The following is a 24350-nucleotide window of genomic DNA, read 5'->3' as shown; positions in this document are numbered from 1 at the left end:
CAGAGAGCCAGGGGGGCAGCATCCTCCCCTGTAGGCTCTGTTGGTGGGAAGTAGGCTAGGATAGATTTAGAACTCAGAGGGGCTCGTGGGTACCAAAGGCAGAGCTAAGTTAAAAGGAGCCCTCACTTTTAGGGACCTCCGCCCCAGATATCTGCACACCTGAAGCAGATTGGGTCATTTCTCACATGTGTGCAGGATGGGTTATTGTGTGTTTGGGGAGCAGACTTTGTGGGCAACTTCTGGCTGCTACTAAAGGACAAATCCCTTTCTTGGTCCGTGGCACCTAATTTATCAACTCATGTTTTTCATGCTTGTTGGATGCCAGCTGGAAGATGACTGCCTTGTGCCTTGGCCAGGTGGATGGGCTAAGTCCGTCCATGCCGTGGTTCACGCGTCAATACTACAGCAGCCTGTCCTACAGTCACCCCTTGCTACTTTCCTTTCCCTTCTCTGGGCCAGCGGCAACCTTCTGGTCTTATCAAAGCACTGGACATTCAGATGAGCCTCCATATTGGGAGGAATATATAGGAACGTTGTATTCCTTGGATTCAAATCAGAGGACCTGCTGATTATCCTTGACTGTTTCAGGGACCTAAGCCTCTCCCACTAATAGAAACATCTAGTGTGCCAAGGGCTAAGATGCATGCAGTATTTATTTAGTAACATGCAACACAAACAATCGCACCCCCCTTTTCTTACCCGTGAAAGTAACTCTGTGCCAGTGTGCTCAAAATGAAAGAGCCATCACTGAGGGGAGAGTGAGGTTTGGCACGAGGAACCTTTGAATCCACCCAGATGTGGAGCGTCTCTACCCCCTGTTAGGAGCCCCTCCTTATATATGGTTATGCTGAACGCATACACGCTCTTTTATTTCTCAAGCCAACATTTATCTTTGATGTTGCCTAGGGCCGGCCAGTGCTGGCACGACTTCTAAATATAGACGTACTAGCAGACTAAATCTTTGAGGCTGGCAGTAGTTCAGTTGGCCAGCGCAACTTTATTTTTTATTTGATTTATCGTTGCCATTTTTGACAGGTTGGACTATGCTGTTACAGAGAGTGCCCAGCCCCAGAATCATTCGGCCCAGGTCTCGATCCAGCAGCCCTGGGCCACGAGCACATGACAACCGATAACCAAGTTCACGTAACTTCTTTAGCAGGCAGTTAGTTACCAAACCTGGTAAGAGCAGCTCAGCTCCGGAAGGCAGTGGGTGCGGCTGTGAAAGAACCTGTGAGACAAGGAGGTCGATGGAAAGAGGCCTAAGGTTAAGGAACATCAGGAAGAGTTCTCATGACCAGAGGGAGGTGGTTCCCCATGGATTCTAACGCCCTTGTGGTGGCCGCTCTGATTTCCTTGTGCCAGGAATCAAGCTGTCTTAAAGAGGAACAGGAAGGATCTTTTCCAATCTATTAATTAGAAGGCAATTGAAAATATCAGCCAACTTCAGCTAGTAGTGCCAGTGTGGGGAATACAGGCTCCCAGGGTTGTTAGTGCCAGGCTAATTGGAAATGTTAGCCAAAGCAACCACATTCCCCACAGTCTCCAGAATTACTCTTGGCAGAAAAATACTGTAGCCTGAATTAATTGAGTTAGGCATGAGTTATATGTATAGAATCAGCCGTGGATGTGTTAAATAAGCTCTTTTTAATGGGAAACCAACCCATTTAGAGGATTCATCTTCCCAAGTACTGAGGGCAGCTTTATGAAGACACGGAAATTAATAAAGAAGGAAAAGTGACTTGAAAAAATAGTTGCTTTCAGTCTTTTAGTTACATAGTTCTGCAAATTAAGAGTTACTTTTAAACATATTTTAACCTTAAAAATCAGTTGCATTTTATGAAATGGATCAAATGCCTTTTATTTAGCAGTTTTTAAATAAGCAGACCCATCTGTAAATTGACATCTCTACTGGAACTTTATTCCATTATGGGTTTGTGAACAGATACCACAGAGAGGTGGAAACCTAGTACCACGTGGTGGTCATCTGAAAGGTTTTTTAATTTGTTCACTCCAGTAGCTTTAGGCTACACCATACCTGAACCATCCCCAAAAGACTGTTGCATGTCTATATTTTAAAATGTGTCCGGGGCGCCTGCGTGGCTCAGTTGGCTAAGTGTCCAACTCTTGATTTTGCCTCAGGTCATGATCTCACAGTTCCTGAGATTGAGCCCCGTGTCGGGCTTAGTGCTGACAGCGCAGAGCCTGCTTGGGATTTTGTCTCTCCCCCCTCTCTCTGCCCCTTCCCTGCTTGCTCTCTCTCTCTCTCTTCTCTCTCTCTCTCAAAAATAAATAAATCAACTTTAAAAAAATCTCCCAACGTTTCTCTACAGCGTTTGGGATAGTATTAAAAATTTTACGTCAGTCTAAAATATAACGCTGTACGGTGTAGTAACCGCATTGCCCTTGCTTAACAATTTGGGTTGACTTTATCATCTAGGAATCTGGTTACAGTTTTAGCTGCCACAAAAATTCTTCAAATCCTTTCAGAGGCCTTACTTTGTTGGATGGCTTTGAGGAAAAAAGGCATGTACCAAGTGCATACAGGAAATAGAACCCTTTATTCAGTCAGACATTAAACATTTGGGTTCTAGCATGCACCTTCCACTCCCTTACCTCCTAGCTATTTATGGCATGAGGGGAATTTATAAAAGTTCACTGAGAAACATCATACTATTAAACATATATGGACATCAAAATAGATGAGTGCATAACACTCCTATCACAAGTTCATAATATCGCATAACAGATTACCTCAAAACCGGATGGCTTAAAACAATTTCTTAGGCTCATGCGTTCTCAGTTGGGAATTTGAACCAGGCACTGGGGGAATGAAGTATGTGTTCCACAATTTCTGGAGCTTCAGCTGGACAGACAGGCTCATTGATTGGGATCTGGAATCTTCTGGTGGAGTCTTGACTCGCTAGTGGTCACTGCTGGCTTGGATGGAACGTCATCTGGGGCTCCCTTGCAACGTGGCAGCCCCAGAGGAGTCAGAGTTGCGAAAAATGGGTCTTCTGGGGAAAAGACAGAAGCTTTATCACCTCTTCAGACCTAGCTTTGGAAGTCACACAGCTTCATTTCCACTCTATTCTGTCAGTAGCAAGCGCGTCACGATGTCATAAGCCCACTCACATTTGAGGGAAAGGACCGTAGACTTTCTTAGTCATGCAAAACCATTAAAAACCTTCTTTTCCCTTTGTCTTTGTATAGCACATACAGTGTTTCAGGTACTGAGTCCTAAGATCGTCAGATACAAGGTCACAGACTTTGAAGGGCAAAGTCTTGTTCCTACCTCTGCTTCTCTTCCAAGTGTCCTGGGAAGAGGGAGAAGGAAGGCAAATATGTACCCGGGGATGCAGTGGTAGGTAGGACGGCACTCATCCTGGCACCCGGTACAGTTCTGCTAGCCCGGAGGGTGTGGCTTGGGGGCGCTCAAACACTGCTCTTCTCAGTTAATAGATGGAAGACATCACTGCCTGCTCCCTTACTGGTAAGGACAGGGAACCTGTGAGATGAACAGTATTCCTGCCACAGGTGTCACACTTGAAAAGCAGGACCATGTGTCCTTTTCCCTTGGGTGACTCACACGAGGTCAGCAAAATATTTAATCTGGGGGAGGAGATAATTAAGAAATATGTTATGATTTTATTAGCTATAAAATTTTAAATTTTTAAAACTAAAAATTAGAAAGAAATGGAAAAATATTTAAGTAAATAGTAAAAGGGCAGAAGAAAGATCAAATAGGATAAAAGAGACTATGTTCCTTAAAATATTTAAAGCCTTTTACATTTATAATTTATCTCCAAATTTTATCTTGCAGAATGAAAGATTTCAGAAGGCATGTCCTTTCCCCCACTCCTCCCAGTGGCTAGGGGAGTATCTTTGTCCCTGAGGTTATTAACACGTCTTGAAAAGAACATTTCCAAGGGTGAACCATTCTCTGCTATTTAGCCACAAAGGAGTCCACATCTTCCATGTTCCTCTATGCTTCCTTCTCTTATCCCTGCCCGTTCACAGTCTGGCATAATGTTGGAGGTTATTGACAGTTGACATTCTTCACAAGTTAGCAGGAACCTTATAGGACCTAGAAGAACATCTGGGCTCTGATTATTATTAGGACTTGTAACCAAATGTGTGACCTTTCTAAAAAGTGAGTGCTCTAAGAATTCTAAGTGTTACAAGACTGACACTTTGCCCAAAGATGGTGCCTCTCTTCGGTATGTGAGTCTAAACGGAAAAGAGACACTTGCTCACCCAGGATGTGACAGAGAAGATGTCCTGTGAATATCTGCCAGGTGAGCTCGGTGGTGAAGAGAGGTGCAGTGGTGCAGGGCATGGGCTGCCTGCGACATGCTCGAGGGAATGGGGAGTAAGCCGATTCGGTGGGGTCTCGGATGTAGATACTATGCAATGTACTTCAGTTTCATCGGTAATAAAGAGAAGGTGAGGCAAAACTGAGCAGCTCGGGCCCGGGGAAGGGCTGATTTGACATATTCTGTGTACACACACCAGCTTGCTGGCCTTCTGGAGAGCAGTTGTGACCGGGAATGGAAGACAAGCACCCTGCGCCCCGCCTCCTGGGAAACAGTTCCATTTGTCTCGAGGCCATGGGTGCCGATTCGGTGCTCTCAGGTGGGGTCTGGGTGTGGGATGATGATAGATTAACAAGAACTGTGGATCAGGTTGTATGAGAAGAACACTCGGCTGAAATAGGAAGGTTTCTAATGCCACACCCCATGCCCAGTTTGAGTGTCTTAATCAGCACAGAGTGGATTTGTGCTCCAAGATGCCTTCACATCTAGTAGAGATCAATCTTGTCCTTGAACTCAGTTGCCCTATAGAAACCTGCATTGGGGCATGCCCAGGATTCTGAAATGGAAACAAGCCAGGGGACCCTGAAAATATGCCCCTTTTGGTTTGTGGACACCGGCAGTAGAAAGTCAGGCCAGAAGGTGGCTAGTGATTGTATCGCCTTGTGTCAAATATAGCTTAGTGCCTAGATCTGTTCTAGAGTAATGAAGGGTGTGGGCTTGAAGCCTCCTTTCTGCTCTTTGTCTAATTGGAGTGAAGTTTTCTTTCCTTGCTCAGAGTGGGAACTTAATTGCTCCTCTTGGGGCGGTTCTGATCCTGTTTGCTCACATGCTGCATGATCTCCCCACAGGCAGAGAATCGGGTGGGTAGCAGACACGTGCCAGCCCTTCCCTGTAGACCAGCCACCACCCAGGCCCCGGCTCTTCCTCTTCCTCTGTGTGACACAAGACAAGGCCAGGGCCCCTGAGGTCCCTACTGCCTGTGTCTGATCAGATTGTTGACAATAGACCTAAACAGTGACTAGAGCTACTCCTTTCTGTTAGGACCGTGTTTTAGTAGGGAACTTCGGACAAGGCCGACTTGAAATAATTAAAAGTAAGCTTCCAAGCAAAGCTAGTGTATCTCCGTAATCTTGTGTAGTTTAAATTAGGTTTTATTAGAAAGGGTCTGTGTTCCAGAGATCATAATCTCTCGGAACCATTTGGAGCCACGCTCCCTATAAAATATCAAAGTTATGACTTTCCGTCTGTAAAACTTCACTAACAGTGATGCTTAGACATATCTAATTTCTGATAAACAGCGATAAACATCCACATTACCACCCCTATCAGTTCATCTGAATCTCTGTGTTCTAAAGCACTATCTTTTTTTTTTTTTTTTTCCCTTAAACCCTATTCATTTCTGTCAACAAAAAGAGCTGGGTAATATTTTATTCACAAATGCTGTTTGCAACGTGGCCTCCTTCTTGGTTTCCAGACAGATTCTCCACATCACCTGTACCTTTGGACATGTTCTTCCTCCAGAGCCCAAGCCCCGGAGCTCTCTGAGAGCCTGGCACAGTCTGTCCCAGAAGACCACGGGGATGCTGTCTCCCATGGCATTCTCCAGCTTCGCTGGCTAACCTCTCAGCTGTAGTTCGCTTTTGCGCTACAACAGCTTGTGTGAATATCAATTTTTTTCTTCCCAGATATCCCTTTTATATTAAACTCCGTGTCATACATGAGTATTTCCTTTTACTCGAAAGCTTCTCTCATGTTTGAAGTACTTTATTCACCTACTTTCCCTTATTTTTGCTTATTCTCGATGACTTCTAAACATTTACCAGTGAGCCTCACTTCCTTCATTCTGTGACCTCTGTGTACTCTTACCCCTTCGGACTCTACAGATAGTGTTTCTAAAACTTGTTTCTAAGGTTCCAGCAACTCTGGGTCTTCTACAGGTTGTTAAGGACCGCACACATAGTAGCACATCTTGAAAGGTGGAAAATTTGGTGTCCTCTATCTAAACAAGTTGGAGTTTATTTAGCAATTGTGCCTGATACTGAAGCAGGAAAAAAAAAAAATGTTAGCAACGTAGGGAAAACGTCTCGAAGGCTACAGAATACCTCTTCTAATTCTTTAGTGAGCCGCAGTGCTGTGGCCCTTTAAAAGAAAAGTCTAGTCCCCATCATCCATCTTTCCCATTCTTTTTTCTCATTTAAGCCGCAGACAGTCCGGCTTTTACCATATTAAAGCAAATCAACCTAGTAAGGAACAGACTGGCTTTTATTTACTGGCTATAGTTCTAAGCACCAGAAATGGGCAAAGGAGACCAAACAAAGAAATAGGAAAAATGAGGCATTGAAAGGGAGCCAGCATCGGGGTTTGGAAGACATGAGGCTTCCGTGGCGGCAGGATGTGCCTTTCTTGCACTGTTTACTCTGAGCTCAGAAATAGAGGAGGAAAGAAGGTAGATCACACTACAGCTCAAAGTGGATACAAAACATACCAGGGTGTGCAAGGAGTGTAATCAGACACTGGATGTAATTATGCAAATGTATGTATGAACGGTTTTTCTATGAATACATCGTCTGCAGCAACCTTAACACTCAAGGTTAAAGTAAGCGTAAGGGCGTGATAGGCCAGCCACGCGGTGACTTTGCACAAGTAGCAGCTGAAAAATGTTATGCCTTACTGTTTGCATCTGAATGTACTTTGAAACCTTGATAATATGAACTTTGAATCTTAAAGATTAATAGGACTTCCACTCCCTTCCTGGAAAGGGCATCACCTTGCTCGGGGAGGGGAGGCTGGGGAATTAAGTCTGAGGATGAACGTGCCAGGGTTGTTTTTTAATCTGTTCACCCTCGTGACACTTCAAGCTAGTTGTATGTTTATTTTATTTTTAATTAAACTTCACCTGGAATGTGTTTCAGTGGTAAGCATTTGGAGGCCCGCTTCGAGGAAGGAAATGCTTAAATTTGCTTAGGAGGAAAATGTGCTTTCATCTTTCTTTATAAAATAAATCGAGAACTTCAAACATTTCTGAGGGCCCTGGGCCCAACCGTCTGATTAGAATGCTAAGATCCATTCAGTGTTAGCATGTAAAAGGTTTTCTTTGTGTGAACATAGATAAAATGCTGTGGATTATGGGTATGAAATATTTGTTCTAATATATGGCTGATATGAGGATTCCATGCCTGAGCATGGGTCAGGGCAGTTAAGTTTTTTTCTTTTAAGTCTATTAAGACAACCTACTGGAGTGTTTTCGTTTTACTTCAAAGAATTTGAAGCATCATGGAAGACTACAAAGGCATTAAATATATATTTCCAGCCTCATAAGAAACTTAAGAGTAACGATAACACATAGAAGTGAATTCAGCCATTGTTCCACATGCCTATCGGACTTTCAACTCTGCAAGCAGCGATTGAGCTCTCTTGATTGTCCAAAGCACTGTTACAAGGGAAGCAGATATGGGCAAGATTCAAAGGCATGTGACCCATATTTAGGGATCAGTGAGAAATAGCTCACCATTGCAGGAATGCAAGTGTTCAAGAGTCGGGGGCAAAGTGGGAAAGGAGAGGACTGGGGAGGGCTTTTCTAGCCACACCAAGCTGCATAGACAGATCTTAGGTGCTATGCGTCTCCAGAACTGTCGATCCCCGCAGTGAGGGCAGACTTGCTCTTGGTTGGTCAGATTGGGCACTTTGACCAACCCAAGTGAGGAAGAACTTAGAAAAGGTGCGTTGGGGTCCCTGGGTGTCTCAGTCAGTTAAGTGTCCAACTTTGGCTCAGGTCATGTCTTAAAGTTTGTGGGTTCGAGCCCTGCGTCAGGCACTATGCTGACAGCTCGGAGCCTGGAGCCTGCTTCAGATGCTGTGTCTCCCTCTCTCTCTGCTCCTCCCCCACCCACACTCTGTCTCTGTCTCTCAAAAATGAATAAATGTTAAAAAGAAGGAAGGAAGGAAGGAAGGAAGGAAGGAAGGAAGGAAGGAAGGGAAGAAAGACGGAAGAAATGGTGCATTGCCTCATACCTGAGAGAACCTTTTTTATTTTGTTAACCAAAGCCACTTTAGAAGGACCACAAGTACAATGTGTTACTTGTCTCAGTTACAGCCTCTTCTGTAGTGTTTCATGTTAAGGATGACATTTCATTGTCATGTGCTTTATGTACAAAGGAACACACCCCCAGAAGCTTTCCTTCTGCTGGTTTTGTTCATCCAAACCAGGAAATGAAACAATTGTTCAAAATGCCTTCCTCATTTTCCTACTGTATGCTTTGTTTTTAATCGTGTATGTTGTTGTACTGTTTTCTTTTAGGGAAAAAGAAACAGCGGTTTCAGACAGTGCTTCTTTGGAAGTCAGAAGCACTGCAAGTTGACAAAGCTTTGTCCGGCCATGGGGTACACGTTCAGGCTGGCTGCTCGGAATGACATTGGCACCAGGTAGGATGTTCCCTCGCCTTCATGCCGTTAAACGTACCGTGTGGTGATTCTTTGTCTTCCTCTCATGTTGCTGGAAGGCATGAAGACATCCACCGCCTCCACACTGGACCGATTTGAGATTTTCCTAGAGGGAATCGAATGAGAGGGTAGAAGGCTTCCCCGGAGGTGAGGAGTGCTGCTGTGTGGCCTCTGTGTGGTCTCACACGCTATAATGCAAAGGCCCCACTAGGGGTCTCTGAGAGCCAAGATGAAGGCAGCAGTTTAGGTTTTGAAAGAAATACCTCTTAAGGCGTTGTTTTTTTTTCAGAACACGCGCTGTTTCCTTTCATCACTTTAGCAAGCTACTTGTTCAGCTGCCTTTTCCAGTTGTATCTGAGGTTGCCTGATAGAGAGGAAGGGGTGCTGGGCCAGCCATTGTCGTCAAGCCCTGGCAGATACTCACAGGATTGGAGAAAACCTGCACCGGCCAGGGCACCACAGCTTGCCTCCAGGCTGCGGAAGAAAGGCAAGAGCAGGTGTCCAGTGGAGCGTCTGTGGATTAAAGACGCTTTGAAAAGGCTATATTTCAATTGCACTTCCTGGGTAACTCTTGATTAAGGGAAAAATCCTTCGTCTTTCATCACTGCTCATTGAAAATCTTAAAGGTTCAGCACATCATCGGTCCCCAAGCTTTTTTCCAGCCTCAAGAACATCACAAGGTTTTACAGCCCTCTGTCCCCACCCATGATAGCTGTTGCATTTTTAGAGTCTACTAGTTGAAAAAGTCATAATGATAAAGGCTTCAAGAGTTTGTAAGTGAATCGGAAGCACCCACAAACTTTCAAAAAATAGCCCCGTCTGTATTTGTAAAACGTTTATTTCATCAGCAGACAATTATCTGTGCTCACACTGATTTGAAGGTTCCTTGGTAGCTGTGGGTCATAGCTTAGTAACACTGCACAGTGTTGTGCTTTCTGCTGGGCGCTTTCAGGGGGAAATCAATTCTTAAATATATTGTCCTGTGGTGTGGTGTGCTTTTTTTAGTAGCAGAGTGAAGTGGGGAATCAGGCAGACCGAGAGTTGGGGTAGGGGATATCACATAAAGGATACTTGCCTTCCTTTGTTTGCTGAATCTGTCATGCCCCAGCCTTTCCAACCCAAGCAAGTTGGGCAGTAGGTAGGCTCATCCTTCCTCTTTTAAAATGCCAAGACTCCTGGAGCACCTGAGTGGCTCAGTCGGTTGAGCGTCCGACTTTGGCTCAGGTCACGATCTCACAGCTCCTGAGTTCGAGCCCCGCGTCGGGCTCTGTGCCGACGGCTCAGAGCCTGCAGCCTGCTTCGGATTCTGTGTCTCCCTCTCTCTCTGCCCCTCCCCCGCTAACACTCTGTCTCTCTTTCTCTCAAAACTAAATAAACTTAAAAAAAAAATTTTTTTTTAAATGCCAAGACTCCTCACATGTTCCTAAATGTGCGTCTTACTGGGTTTCTCTCTCTGTAGTGGTTATAGCCAAGAGGTGGTATGTTACACGTTAGGAAACATCCCTCAGATGCCCTCTGCACCAAGACTTGTTCGAGCTGGAGTCACATGGGTCACGTTGCAGTGGAATAAACCAGAAGGTTGTTCACCTGAGGAAGTGGTCACCTACACCTTGGAAATCCAGGAGGATGAAAACGTAAGCTTTGTAGATTTTGTACCCTTGCGTGTGTTTTGTGTAAGTCACGTTGTCGTTAACGTAACAGGACGCCATCAAATTATGTTCAAATTACGTTTGGTTCAAAACCAAAGTCTCAATACCTACCACTACCATCACCGGCAGCAACCTGTCCTTGCCACAGTCATCCCTGTCTCAGTGACATTCCTGTCCTTTTGTTCGGGGAAGCCAGAAAATTCGGAGTTGTCCTTGAACCCATCTGTATAATCAGTCGGCAAATCGTTTTCAATCTTCCTTCAAAAATCAACCAGAAATCTGGCCATTTCTTAGTATCTAAGGCTACTATCCTTTCGCAAGCCACCATTGTCTCATCCCTGAATAATTGCAGTGGTCTCTAAGTATTTTCCCTGCCCTCCTCCTTCTCTGCTCTAGTCTGTTTTCCACACAAAGCCTGAGAGATCTGTTCAATAGAGTAGATCCTGTCGATGCTCTGCCTAGAACCCTTCCTATCTCTGGGCCTTCACCTCAGAGCCCTTACAATGCCTATAAGGTTCTTTGCTATAGGATTTTTCTTTAATGTCCTTGTTTCTGCCCTTGTGTGTTTGAACACGAGAGCAAGCCCTAGCCTCAGGGCCTTTGCAGTTTCTATGCCCTGTAGCTAGAAGGCCCTTCCACTTATCTTTGACTCTTCCCTCATTTCCTTGAGGATCTCTTCTCTCACACATCTTCTGTGGAGAGCCCTCCCCTGGCCGCCTTGTATAACAGTACTATCCAGTAGAACTTTCCACAGTGATGGAAATGTTCTGTGGTTTGTGCTATCCGATAAAGGTAGTGCCTAGTCACACATGATGATTGAGCTCTTGAAATATGGCTGTGGGGCCAAGGAACTGAATTTTCAACTGTATTTAGTTTAAATTTAAAGACCCCATGTGGCTGCTTTAGTTAACCTGCACAGCTGTAGAGTAGCACCTCACCAGATCCGGCCCTTGGTCTTTTGACCCAACTTGATATTTTGGGCCACAGCACTTAATACTGCATAAAATGCTTCATAGTTAGATCCGTTTCATTTTTTTAATCACTTTGTCTACCTGGCATGTAAGTTTCTTGTGGGCAAGGCTTTGTTCTTGGACAGTGCCGAACCCCTAGAACATGGAAGGAAGCCTGATGCGTAGAAGGTGCTCGGTGATATTTAACGATTGAGTGGATGGACGGATGATTGAGAATACAGTTGAATGAATTCAGTACATTCAGCTTTTAGTGGGATATTTATCCTCTTAAAAGGATCATGCCTTTCCCGTCCCAGGTGTCCTTTCTTCCTTGGCCAGAAGAGGACACTGTGTGGTCAGAAACCTCAGCCTCTGTGTATCACATAGCACATTGCAGCTGGACAGCAAAGACTGCAAAAGAAGAGGCTTTTTTGATAATAACGTTAAATACGTATTTTAAAAAAGTGCACTGCTTTGTCACATAGTACTACTTGGTGGCTTAATTCTTTATTGAAAATACTTATTGAGGAACCTTTCCTCTGTAAGGAAAGCATATGGTGGCATCCATTCCAAAGCAAATTCACATCCTCTCAAAGAGAGAGCATTGTTCTCATTCATGTTGCTATTAGCCTCACAAGAAAGTTCTACAGACCCAGCAGAACCTACAATGAGACAAGATTATTTTTTTTACTTGAAGCTGGAGCACGGTACACAGCACCGTGGACTCCGACTCCCCTTTCTGCCGTAGCCGGCTGCCAGACAGACCTCTGGCAGCCGGTGGTGATGGAAAGAGGCAATAGAAAGATCCCATACACAAAAGTATTTAATGCCCAGATTTCATGATACTGATGTCTCTTTCTGGCTTTGTTTTTGCAGGATAACCTTTTCCACCCAAAATACACTGGAGAGGATTTAACCTGTACTGTGAAAAATCTCAAAAGAAGCACACAGTATAAATTCAGGGTGAGTCGATCGTTTTGGTACCTGAACTGCTTAAAAAAAGAAGCAGTTGCATGTTTTACCCATTTACCATTTGAAATGGACTCTGTCCGTTACGAAAATTTTGAAGTTCCCTGCACTTTACATTTTTTAAGTGACACAAAATGCACACCATACTTTAATTTTAAACCCTAGTTTTGAGAGAGACAGCTACTGTCGTGTGCTGTAACAAATTGCATTACAGCGTGGCCAGATGCCCTCACCCAGGAGCACCCAAACTGAATGCTCAGTGTACCTATCTCTCCCCTACTTTTCGATGTTTCTCCTTTTTATTAGATTTCTCTTTTACTCTCCCTCTTCCTTTGCTCTTCTGCCCATTTCTTTCCTTTTGTCTTCCATTACCCACTCCGTCCCTACTTAGGCTTTGCTTTGGTGGTTAACAACCACTGTTAATATGACCATAGGACTTTGTGTTGTAACGAGAAACAAAGCTTTGCAACTGATAAGAGAGGAAAAAAAGCAGGGATATACCTGAGTGGCTCAGATGGTAGTGCATCCAATTTAGGCTCAGGTCATGATCTCGCGGTTCACAAGTTCTTGTCCCGTGTCAGGCTCTGTGCTAACAGCTCAGAACCTGGAGCCTGCTCCGGATTCTGTGTCTTCCTCTCTCTCTCTGCCCCTCCTCCTGCTCTGTCTCTCTCTCTCCAAAATAAACATTTAGAAAAGAGAGAGAGAGGAAAAGCAGTAAATAGCATCCTTTGCCATGGCGCCTTTTATTGATCCATGCACAGCACTGGGTTTTCTGATAGGACTGTGTGCGGTTTGGAGAGAGAAATTTATCTTTTGATTCTACCCTTCCTTCTCTGATTTGGAGGCCAAATGATGTAGCTTGGCATGTAGTAGTCATTCAGGAAACAGTTGTTAGATCACCAAGTGAAGTGTGTGACTATTTGAGGAAAATGACAGTTTCTGATATTTAACAAACGCTTGCTGTTTGGTGCATGAGAACATAGGTAGGTATACTGCTAGCATTTCTCCACAAGGTGGCATTGCCCTACTCTTAAATAAGTAAGGTTATTTTTACCTGCTTTCCCCTCCCCCAATTTCTTCCTACAAAACAATAAGAACTAGGTGGTAACATACTGATTCTGTGTCTTCTTGAAAGGGTAAAAATGTCTTTAGCTGCGACCCACCTTAGTGTTTTAGTTGTAATTGTCAATAGCTAACTGTACAGAAAATAAGCACCCCATAAAGGAAATAACTTGTAAATCAGTTGTTTGAGATTGAGAGAGAGGAGAAATGTCTGTCTGTGTGAATTTACAGATGACTTGATCTTGCCTTGGTAAAACGTTGCCATTTCTTCAATACATGACATCTAAAGCATGTTCGTATTTTTTCCGTGGTGTTATAGCTGACTGCTTCTAATGTGGAAGGGAAGAGTTGTCCAAGTGAAGTGCTGGTGTGTACGACGAGTCCTGACAGGCCCGGACCCCCCACAAGACCCCTCATCAAAGGACCAGTTACATCTCATGGCTTTAGTGTCAAATGGGGTATGTTTCGCTACCATTGCTGTTGCTTGTTTTTGATAGATTTTTAAAAACTGATTTCAGTGGTGACAAACCAAAATAAGAAATAAGAGGTATTATTTGTGGGGATTTTACAGATTTGGAATATATGTATGAGAAACATCCAGAGAATTCCACTAGAATTGTCCATTTTACGAGCATTTTACTTTACGATTTTTCCTGTATTGTTTTGCCTCCTATACTTCTATTACTGATTTGAACGTAGTAATCTCTGAATATGTATTCATTCTTCAGTAACTTGCCCTTAACAATGGTAGTGATATTTAATGTGAAAAATGGATTTATAAAATTAGTATTGAGAATAAATTTCAAACTTTAGGTATGTCATCTTAAGTAAATTTTGACATACAGAATGTTCAAGTTAAGAACTAGGAAAACTTTCGTTTTTGTTGTTTGTATGTAACCAGAAGTTTTGAACTTCAGGAATTTTTCTTTTTTCTTTTTTTAAATGTTTATTTATTTTTGAAAGAGAGAGAGCACCCATGAGTGAGGGAGGGGCAGAGTCAGAGGGAGGCAAGAGAATCTGAAGAGGCTCCGGGCTGTCCCAAAGCCCAACATGGAGGTCGAACTCAAGAACTATGAGATCATGACCTGAGCCGAAGACAGATGCTCAACCAACTGAGCCATCCAGGGGCACACCCCACTTCAGGAATTTTTCCTGTTGAAGTTCATTAAATGGTGTTTGAGGGTATCTGGTGGAAGGATATTCTGGCTCACCTCTGCAGCTCGGATTATTTCAATGAAGTGAATGCCTTTAGAATGTTGATAAAGATTTGCAATTATATGTAAAACTGCTGGGATGTGTATAATTATCACTAATGTGTCATAATAGTATTAGATTCCTGAAAGACAGAAAAAGGAAAAAGAAAAGGACTTAATTTTTTTACTTTTTAATTTTTTTTTAATGTTTATTTATTTTTGAGAGAGACAGAGTGCGAGTTGGGGAGGGGCAGAGATCGAGAGGGAGACAGAATCTGAAACAGGCTCCAGGCTCTGAGCTGTCAGCACGGAGCCCGATGTGGGGCCCAAACTCAGAAACTGTGAGATCATGGCCTGAGCCGAAGTCGGAAGCTTAACCTGCTAAGCCACCCAGGCACCCCAAAAAAGAGACTTAAAATAAGATTTTACCTGGCAGCCAGGTCATATAAAGGGAATTTAAAATATTATTAAAGAGGCTCCTGGCTGGCTTGGTCGGTAGAGCATGTGACTCTTGATCTCAGGGTTGTAAATTCAAACCCTGTGTTGGATATAGAGATTACGTAAAAATAAAGTCTTAAAAAAAAAAAAAAAACCCACAGAGCATTTTTTTTTAAGTTTATTTATTCTGAGAGAGAGCAAGAATGAGGGAGGAGCAGAGAGAGAGAGAAGGAGAGGGAGAATCCTAAGCAGGCTCCACATTGTCAGCACAGAGCCCCCCAAGTGCCCCAACACAAAACGTTATTAAACTGTTATTGGAGGTCAACCATTGAGACATAAAACTGTTTCAAGTTACCTAATAATTTTGAGGCAGAATTATTAGGATATCTATTTCCTTGGAAGATGGACGTAATTAAGAGAAACTGTAAAAATCTAGGTGTGCTTTTCTTGCCGGATTGTGAAGCTTTTTCCTCACAAAATCCTAGAAAGTAAATGTTTACTTTCATTAGCTATATGGTATAATATTTAACTTTGTAATTATTGTTTTAAATCTCTCTTACTGAAATGTGTATACATTCATGGAAATACCAAGCGAAAGAAGGGCCATGAAGTTCCTAAGTCTGTATCTAAAATAGAGACATGGCAGAACTGATGGTAGAGGGAACTTCTGCATAGTCTTACAAAATTACAATGCAAGGCATTTTGCTGCTCAGAAAAGAAAACTCTCGCAGACGGAGTTAGCAGTGGCGTAAATACCCACAGTCCACAGGGCTCTGGTAATAAGCCAGCACCCCTTCCTCAGACCACCTGTCTGGTGCGTTCTCGACTCACAAATTCGGTTGCGTATCAGATTCCCTTGGGATATACAGTATGCTTAGTGGCAAACCGTGATGGAACATATTTATTACGTGTTGATGTTTTGTTTATTTTATCAGTAAATTTTGCACTTCTCCTTCCTTCCCTCTCCATCTCAAAAGAATCCGGTCACTGGTAATCTAAGTGAGGTAAAGAATAAAATAAATAATAAAAGACTCACGTATTTCATCTTCTATAAAAATTATTGAATGTTAAAGAGCAGACTTCAGAATTCTCAAAGTCGATTTATTAACTTAACTCTTAGAAAAATTAATTCATAGTTTGAGTTTTGCTCATATTTTGCTAAATAACTGACGTTTCTAGACCTAAGAACTTCGAATAATCTGATAGCGCTCAGGGCTTCTTGGTGGTTTTGTTTGTTTCTTTTGTTTTTCAAGAGTAATACAGTAATTATTATACCTTTTGCTTAAATTCAGAATTAAGGAGTGTAATGTAACATGTTTTCTGTCTTCTAATGATATTTGTTAATAAAAATCTATGCCCTTTCATAACTAATAAGGCATTTGCTTACTCTCCAGATCCTCCCAAGGATAATGGTGGTTCAGAAATACTCAAGTACTTGCTGGAGATTACTGATGGAAATTCTGAAGGTGAAGTTTTAGGAAATTGTTTTCCTCAAATCCAGTACCAACCTCTACTTTCTAACGTCCTAAAACATCTGTATGCTAATAGAGGGAAGCCGTCAATTCTAACGATAGTGCCATTACAACAAATAGACCGTAATCACATACTTACAGTTTTCTCTTTTACACATAGCATCAGGGATCAGGGTATGCTTGAAATGTACATTTTTATCATGTTTTTAAATGTTCCGTGTCCTTTCTTTAAGCCAGAGGTCCTAATTAATCGAATAATTAAATTTTCATCCCCTGTCTTGGCACACTTTCGCTGAAAATTCTTACGAGCAGAGGGAGTGTCAGAAGCAATCAGCAGGAAGGATAAGGTGGAGAGAGCAGACGAGTTTGGTAATCGACAAGTTCCCACATACAGCGATGGCAAACAAAACATCGTATTATCGGGAGAGAGTGACAGTGTCACAGTCCCACTTTCCTGACAAGTTTAGCAAATGTCTTTCCATCTTTGTGACGTCCGAGTCAGACTGTCATCACTTGTGTACTATGTGGATTAAAGTAGTACAGTGTTAAAGATCAGATTCCTTAAGAAGTGCCTTTAAACATACTCGATCTTTTTTTTCTAATAAAACTCATTAGGCTTTAATAGAAAAAAAATATAGCCATCAGAACTTTTAAAACGACCTGTCTCGCCATTCTGATAATCCCCGTAACCATTCATAACAGTGACTTTTGCGAACAAGCCGGGCAGGCGTGGGCTGCTTTTTTACCCTCTACTTGCGGTGACCACCTGGAGCTCTGGTTTTCGAGCTGGTCCGCTTCTATTTTGAACTAAGAACGTAAGAATGCTTTGAGGTGGGCACAGCTGTTCTCATCATAAAGTCCTCTTCTCGGCTAAAAATTTGATTTAGTTTTTTACGTTACAAAAACCTACCGAAGAGAGAAGTCAGGTGTCTGCCGTGGCTCCTTGTGAAAGCATGTTTTCCATTTTCGTGACTCTCTTGACCACTGATGATATCAAATCAAACTAGACGCCGTTCTCTACTGAAAGTTAACAGCTTTGCCAGCACATAAAGTGGGTGATTAATTGAATCTTGTCAGTCATCCCTGTTCGCATGTGCCTCTTCCCAGGTTTCTAGCCAGCGATGTCCTAATAACGCTTTTTAGTGTCCACCCACAGCCCCCACGGCCCTGGTGCCTGTGACTTCATTGTAAATCTGTCCTAATAAGTGGCCGAGGGAAACTTACTTTAGTAAAGTGTCTTGGGTAATGGGGAAAAATATTTTCCTGGAAACAACTTCATGGAGAGAAGGCCTTGGTGAAATAGTCCCCCAGACGTGTGGCTCTGTAAGGAGAGCGACACAGAGGAGGGAAGCCTGCAGCAGCCCAGATTTGCGAGGCGGGCGGGCGGGCGGCCGGGGGAAGCAGCCCCCGATGCTTTGTCCCTGGTGGCGTCAGCCTTACCAGGCAGTCAGACTGCTGCAGCCTTCAGCAGCCCTGCTTACTTTCTTTAGTCCCGAGAAGTGGCCAGATAACTAGGTCACCTGAGTGCTTCATCTTTAATTCGTCACCCTCCCAGCCATTTTTGTCTCTTACGTGAGCTCTGTGAAGACGGCAGGCTTTTCCCCAAAGGACTCTGTGCGTGATGGGGAGAGATTTCACCCCCCCGTGCCCTCCAGCACGTGAGAGCAGGAGGGACTCTTGAGCATGTCCCAGACTGACCAGGAGCCTCCTGGCTGGGCAGCCTTCCCCTACCCAGCTGGCCCCCAAGGCCTTCTCTCACCACAACCATCCCACAGCTGGCTTGACCCCGTGCTCTGTCTCCGTTTCCGCCCACCCCCTTCCCCCCCCCCCCCGTGCCAACGACGGGTTTCTGTGGTTTCCAGCATCTGAACCTCATAGTCAGCAAATATAATAATGGTGGTATTAAGTAGTCTAGCCTGCAGTACTAAGTATGAAAAATGACTCCGTGTCATTTTAAATATTTAACTTTGGGAAGGGAAGGGAGAGAGGGCCCTTGGCTATTTAAAAAAAGAAAAAAAAAGAAAATAGATGCTGGTTTTCACGGAAACCGCTTAGAGCTTGTTCCCCTCAGGAATGGCTGCTACTGTTCCGCGTTTGCAGGAGGCACAAACTCACACACGAGTCTTGTTTTACAGCGAGCCAGTGGGAGGTGGCATACAGCGGATCGGCTACAGAATACACTTTCACCCACTTGAAACCAGGCACTTTGTACAAACTCCGAGCGTGCTGCATCAGTACTGGTGGACACAGTCAGGTCGGTTTTGCCGTGGCGCGAAAGGAAAACCTCTTGGGTCGGGTTCAGACAGCCACTCTGTAACATCACGAGACAATTACTCTCTTAGAATGCATCGTCACAGCACAGCCTGCCACGGGGTCACATCAGGAAATGAAAACAAGAGTTTTTTCCAGTTGCGTTTTCGGAGGACATGAAAGATAGGCCCGGGTGATTCTCAGCTAAACTGTGGAATTGTCAAGGCGCATTTGTCACTTAGTTATTTCTCGGAAGACTTTGGCATGATCCCAGGTGACGGTTGAAAATTGAGTGTTGTCCGGAATTCGTCTCGCTAAATAAGAAGAACCTGAGTTATTGCAGTGCTAGAAAAGCATAGAATTCAGGGTCAAAAAGACGTGACCTCCTGCACAGCTCTGCTGTTACCAAACCTGGCAGTTTTGTGAGAACAGGGGATGCGCCTTCCCCAAGGTGCTTTACTGCCATCTGCTGGAAAAACCACACAAATCTATGACGACTGAGCTGAGTGACACCATTGCAGTTGTGCAGTGCCCAACTTACACACCTGTAGGCAGCAGCATATCCCTTGCTCTCCGCTCTTTACTTGACCTGAGATCGGCTAACATGTCAGGAGCCTTGGTTTCAACCACACAGGGTTCTCATAGGCTTAAAATAACCTCAGAAACACACAGGGAGTGCGCTAGAAATCAGATACTAACTGGCTGTAACGCGCATTCAGAAATGAATGAAAGGCAAGATGGTAAAAAGCCATTTTCATCGTAGGGATGTTTCACATCATGGTTTGAAACCATTAATAGTGAGAGACGGTAGCTTATAGCCCTGTGCTGGGTTTATGTTTCTCAAGAAGACTTGCCATTAGGGTGCCTGGCTTTGCGGTCAGCAGTCAGCACACCTCCACTGGTGTCCTGTGTTTTTCTTTTTCCCGCAAGGATAGCAGTGCCGTGATGTTTAGGCTACCCACATAGACAGACTGTGAAAAGAAGGTCCAGTTAGACCACCGTCCAGCGCCAGAGCTCTCTGTAGTGCTTCCCTGGGTGGGCTGTCCCCACATCCAGGCCCCAGAGGGTCAGCAGGCACCTCCTGTGTGAGGTGTCCAGGGTACCTCTCCCCTGCAGCACTTCTTCTCGGGGAAAAGGGAGGAGTCTGGCCAAGCTGCAGAGTTGCACCTTGTTTTCTCCTCTTGCAGACAGTCGACTTCCACATCCCCAGCCTTGCACAATCAGCTCCTAAAAGGAGGCCCGCTTATTTTAGCATTAAAAGAACCTGCCGGTTAATGTCAGACTCAGTTGATTAATACTGAATTTATTTGCTCTTCTGCCCCCGTATGTGGATGGTTTCACCGTTTATAGCACCATTTAAAAATGTCATCCAGCTGTTGTTTTGTGTTCTCTTCTGTCCTCACGACAGATCGCTCTAATTTTGGCTTAAAGGAAAGCAGTTGTGTGCTTAGAATACACAACCCGTGGCTACGAATCTGACTTCATAAATAAGCATTTTTACCGGTGCCACATGCAGTGTATGTTCACGCCTGACACGCACACGAGAGAAGACCCTTCTGCACAGAAATCAAGTGTGCACATTCACCGTGTGATCCCCTTTGGGCAGCATGTTCAGTTACAGGGTAGGATCTGCCTGGGATGTAGAAGTCTGGTGAATTCACAGTAACTAAGAGATGGTTCTCTCCGGTGTTTCTCCTGCAGTGCTCTGAAAGTCTCCCTGCTCGCACACTAAGCATTGCACCAGGTCAGTGTCGACCACCGAGGGTTTTGGGTAGACCAAAGCACAAAGAAGTCCACTTAGAGTGGGGTGAGTGAACAAATCTTCACGTTGACATTGACGGTTGGGACAACCGGAGATGGAATTGGAGATTTCATGCTTTGTGATTAAGTTGGCAGTCTGCTAACGACCGTAGTCCTTCCTGTTGAAATTGTCCGCTGTCTGTCTGATGTGTGTTGGCTTGGGTTTGTGTTCTGCGGCACGCCGTCGCTCATCCTGAGGGAGCTACGCTCACTGGGCATTCTCTGTCCTTCGGAGGACACTTGCCTAGAAAATCTTGCACAGCAGCCAGTCTTTCCCAGGAGTTTTTCAACTCTATTCACAAAAGCAAAGTTGCGTGCAATGTAGAGATTAAAGCGAGGTTCGTAAGGTAACCTCTGATTCTCCTCGTCTTTTGTCACATGTGGGCCCTGGCACTTTGCAGTATGGATTTGAGCTGTACAAGCATTTCCTGTTGTGACAGCAGTTTGCAGCATGTAAACTCGCAAATACAAACCTGCAGAACTCCATCAGACTGTTTTTTTGCCACTACTCGTGTCTACAACGTCATAAAATATTGTGCCAACCTTGGGTCATTTATCTTGATTTAACGTGGCCTTTGGTTTTAAGTTAGAAGATTTTCTCCCTCCGTTTCTTCCTTGTCTTACAGTGTAGACATTTGCCAAGGGGTTCTGTTGTTTCCAGATTATTTTGTTGAAGTAATTGAATGTGCTTAGATGTAGTTTGGAAAGTACGGATAACATCCTTCAGAAACTTTTTCTTCCGTATCGCTTTTCTTTTGGGGGGAGGGGAGGGTTCCTTTTTGTAGGGGAGATACTGAGGACCAGCCGCCCACACGATGTGTTACAAACCTTGTGGGAAACCAGGTGTGAGCTGCTCAACTGGAAGCATAAAAATGTTCTAAGATGAAAAGCGTTCTCCATTCCCAGACGTTCCTGCCTCAGAAAGTGGCTGTGAGGTCTCGGAGTACAGTGTGGAGATGACGGAACCCGAGGATGTGGCTTCGGAGGTGTACCATGGGCCAGAGCTCGAGTGCACCGTGGGCAACCTGCTCCCCGGAACTGTGTATCGTTTCCGGGTGAGGGCTCTGAATGACGGAGGGGTGAGTACAGGCTTGTGCACCATAACCAGAATACCAAGGTGCTGACACTTCCGTATCCTCCCCGCCGAAATTCCTCAGCAGTATCTATCCAGCCTTGGTAGCCATTAAAGAAGGGTATGTGAATCTCATTTCTGAATTGATACATTGTTGTGACTTCATATTGACCCAGCATTAGAAATTTCTGTCTTCAAATCATTCTGTTAAGAAAGAGTTCAAGGTTACTAAGAAAGAACATCACCCTTTAGCTATTTTGGGTGGTTTTCAAAACAATTTCCTTCTTACCCAACTATAGAAGCCTTGCCCTTCTATACGCAGCAATATCTCAGGTCAGTTTTTAGAACTGGAGTGGGGTAGAGGTCAGGGAGGCCAGCTTCTGGTTTTTGTTTTGTTTCAAATGAAGACCGGAGAACTCTTCTCAGCCCATCATAGATTGGAAGTCTGTGTCTAGATTATACCCATATTGTATTTATTTTATTTTCAATGTTTTATTTATTTTTGAGAGCGAGAGAGAGAGAGAGACAGACCACGTTCAAAGGAGGGTCAGAAAGGGAAACAGAACCCACGAAGCAGGCTCCAGGCTCCAAGCTGCCAGCACAGAGCCCGATGTGGGGCTCGAGCCTGTAAACCACGAGATGATGACCTGAGCTGAAGTCAGACACTCAACTGACTGAGCCCCTAGATTACACCCCTATTTTAAATCGCAGAGTAATGTGGGTTTGGGGGGGGGGTGGGATTCATGATGAGAACAAGGTAACCAGAAACTGTCTTTCTGGTGCAGGCTGCTGCTGTACCCCTCCCCACTGCCAGGTATACTCGTGATTTGTACAGATGGGTTCCATGTAAATAAGTAGATATAATTAATTGATGGGATTTTTAAAAATAAGAAAGCACAACTGAGAGCAGCATGAAGTTGGTGATTTTCTCTCGTTCTCGGTAGCCCTGTGCAAGCCTGGCAGAGGAACATGCGTGGGTGTCCAGTCTATTTCCTGTTGGCCACACTGTGAAAACACTTGGTCTGAAGTAGCATCTCAAACCTTTAGCAGGAGCTGGATTCCTTCTAATTCCCAGCTAGGAAAGAAATTCAGACACAGTACAACTATCTAAATTAAAAAAAAAAAAAAAAAAGACGACGACAACCAGAGGGGATCTAACCAATAACAATGTTTTGATGAGAAGATAAGAAAGCTGATGCACCTGAGCTTACATAATTAAAAAGCAGTGGCAGGTGATGACCACAGATGCTGCAGAAAATGTTTTACTGGTGTTTTTGCTCTTTTCCCTGTCAGCTGTGCAGGGCATCTCTGCCATAACAAAGATAAATATGCCACTCTGATGCTCCGAGTTTTACTTTCTGTCAAAGAAGAAATTTTTCATCATCTAATTTATCTAATTTATCATCTAATTTATCATCTAAAAATATTATCATCAGCCTTAATTTATTCCTGTTACATTGAAAGTTACCCAGGGCGCCTGGGTGGCTCAGTCGGTTAAGCATCTGATTTTGGCTCAGGTCACAGTCTCGTGATTCATGAGTTCAAGCCCCACATCTGGCTCTGTGCTGACGGCTCACAGAATTGGATAACCAATTTCGAGTCAATTTTTGTGTGCTAAAAATTAAGCTGCAGTGTACATCTGACTTAGTTATCTTTGACTTAGTTTTCTTTGCTGTCCTGGGAGACATGTTGAAACAGAATGCCATGTTGTGTCAAAAATCAGCATGGTTTTGTTTCTGATGGCACAATAAAGGGAATAAAAAGAATAATAAATAAATAAATTTCTTTTGAATAAAAAGAAATAATACATACATAATAGACATCTACCCCTCAGAGAGTGTATGGAGGAAGAAACCTTATGCACATTCAGTTGGAAGTGAAAACCTTTAGGCAATATTTTTTAACCAGTTGTACTGATGATGGTGTTAGTCTGTCTAGCCCTTATTTGGTTATAAGCTTGTGTGTGAACACACACGTGTGTGTTCACACTATACATACAGGCATGTGTGTGTTCTTCCCTTTCAGTATGGCCCCTATTCTGATGTCTCAGAAATTACCACTGCTGCAGGGCCTCCTGGACAGTGCAAAGCACCTTGTATTTCTTTTACGCCTGATGGATGTGTCCTAGTGAGTTGGGAGGTAAGTCAGGCACGTGTTCTGCATCGATTTCTGTTTCTTGTACTTTATCTGCCCCCAAATGCAAGTTACGAGGAACCTACAAAGCTATAATTCACATGTAGGTGATTTTACACATTAATCTCTCTTGGCGCTTGCTTCTATCGCTTGGAGTTGTGGAAATTTGTTGAGAGGAAATCGAGTACCTCTTTCATGCCTTTCTCTTCCATGTATTTGAAATACCCAGGGGCGTGTTGCTCTGTTTCCCTAAGTTTAGTTAGTTGAGCACAAACATCATGGGATTTTCCTTCTCGGTGAAATTAACTACTTAAATCTCTGCTTTCCAGAGTCCAGAAAGCTCTGGTGCCGACATCTCAGAGTACAGGTTGGAATGGGGAGAAGATGAAGAATCCTTAGAACTCATTTATCACGGGACAGATACCGGCTTTGAGATAAGGGACCTGTTGCCCGCTGCACAATATTGCTGTAGACTACAGGTAGGTTGACATGACTCCGATGTTCCTCATAGACCCACGTGTTCCATGAAGGACTCTGGGGCAGTGACCCAAAGGCTTGTGATGGAGACTATCAAGACGGATGATACGGAATGAAGAGTCCTTTTAAATG

General features: G+C 43.9%; 1 protein-coding gene across 6 annotated transcripts in view; it reads left to right on the top strand.

The window, feature by feature from the left end:
- The window catches only part of FNDC3B (fibronectin type III domain containing 3B), a 359057-nt gene that overhangs the window by 284710 nt on the left and 49997 nt on the right, over positions 1-24350 (top strand). For all 6 annotated transcript variants that reach the window (XM_045502967.1, XM_045502966.1, XM_045502964.1 and 3 more), the window contains 10 exons: positions 8611-8735; positions 10213-10387; positions 12229-12315; positions 13703-13841; positions 16409-16480; positions 18622-18740; positions 20438-20543; positions 21443-21615; positions 23634-23747; positions 24071-24220. In XM_045502967.1, coding sequence (XP_045358923.1) covers positions 8611-8735; positions 10213-10387; positions 12229-12315; positions 13703-13841; positions 16409-16480; positions 18622-18740; positions 20438-20543; positions 21443-21615; positions 23634-23747; positions 24071-24220 — 1260 coding nt within the window. The remainder of the gene's footprint in view (positions 1-8610; positions 8736-10212; positions 10388-12228; positions 12316-13702; positions 13842-16408; positions 16481-18621; positions 18741-20437; positions 20544-21442; positions 21616-23633; positions 23748-24070; positions 24221-24350) is intronic.

Source organism: Leopardus geoffroyi, chromosome C2 (assembly GCF_018350155.1).
Source record: "Leopardus geoffroyi isolate Oge1 chromosome C2, O.geoffroyi_Oge1_pat1.0, whole genome shotgun sequence".
NCBI classification, from domain to species: Eukaryota; Metazoa; Chordata; class Mammalia; order Carnivora; family Felidae; genus Leopardus; species Leopardus geoffroyi.
This window is presented reverse-complemented; position numbering and strand designations above follow the sequence as displayed.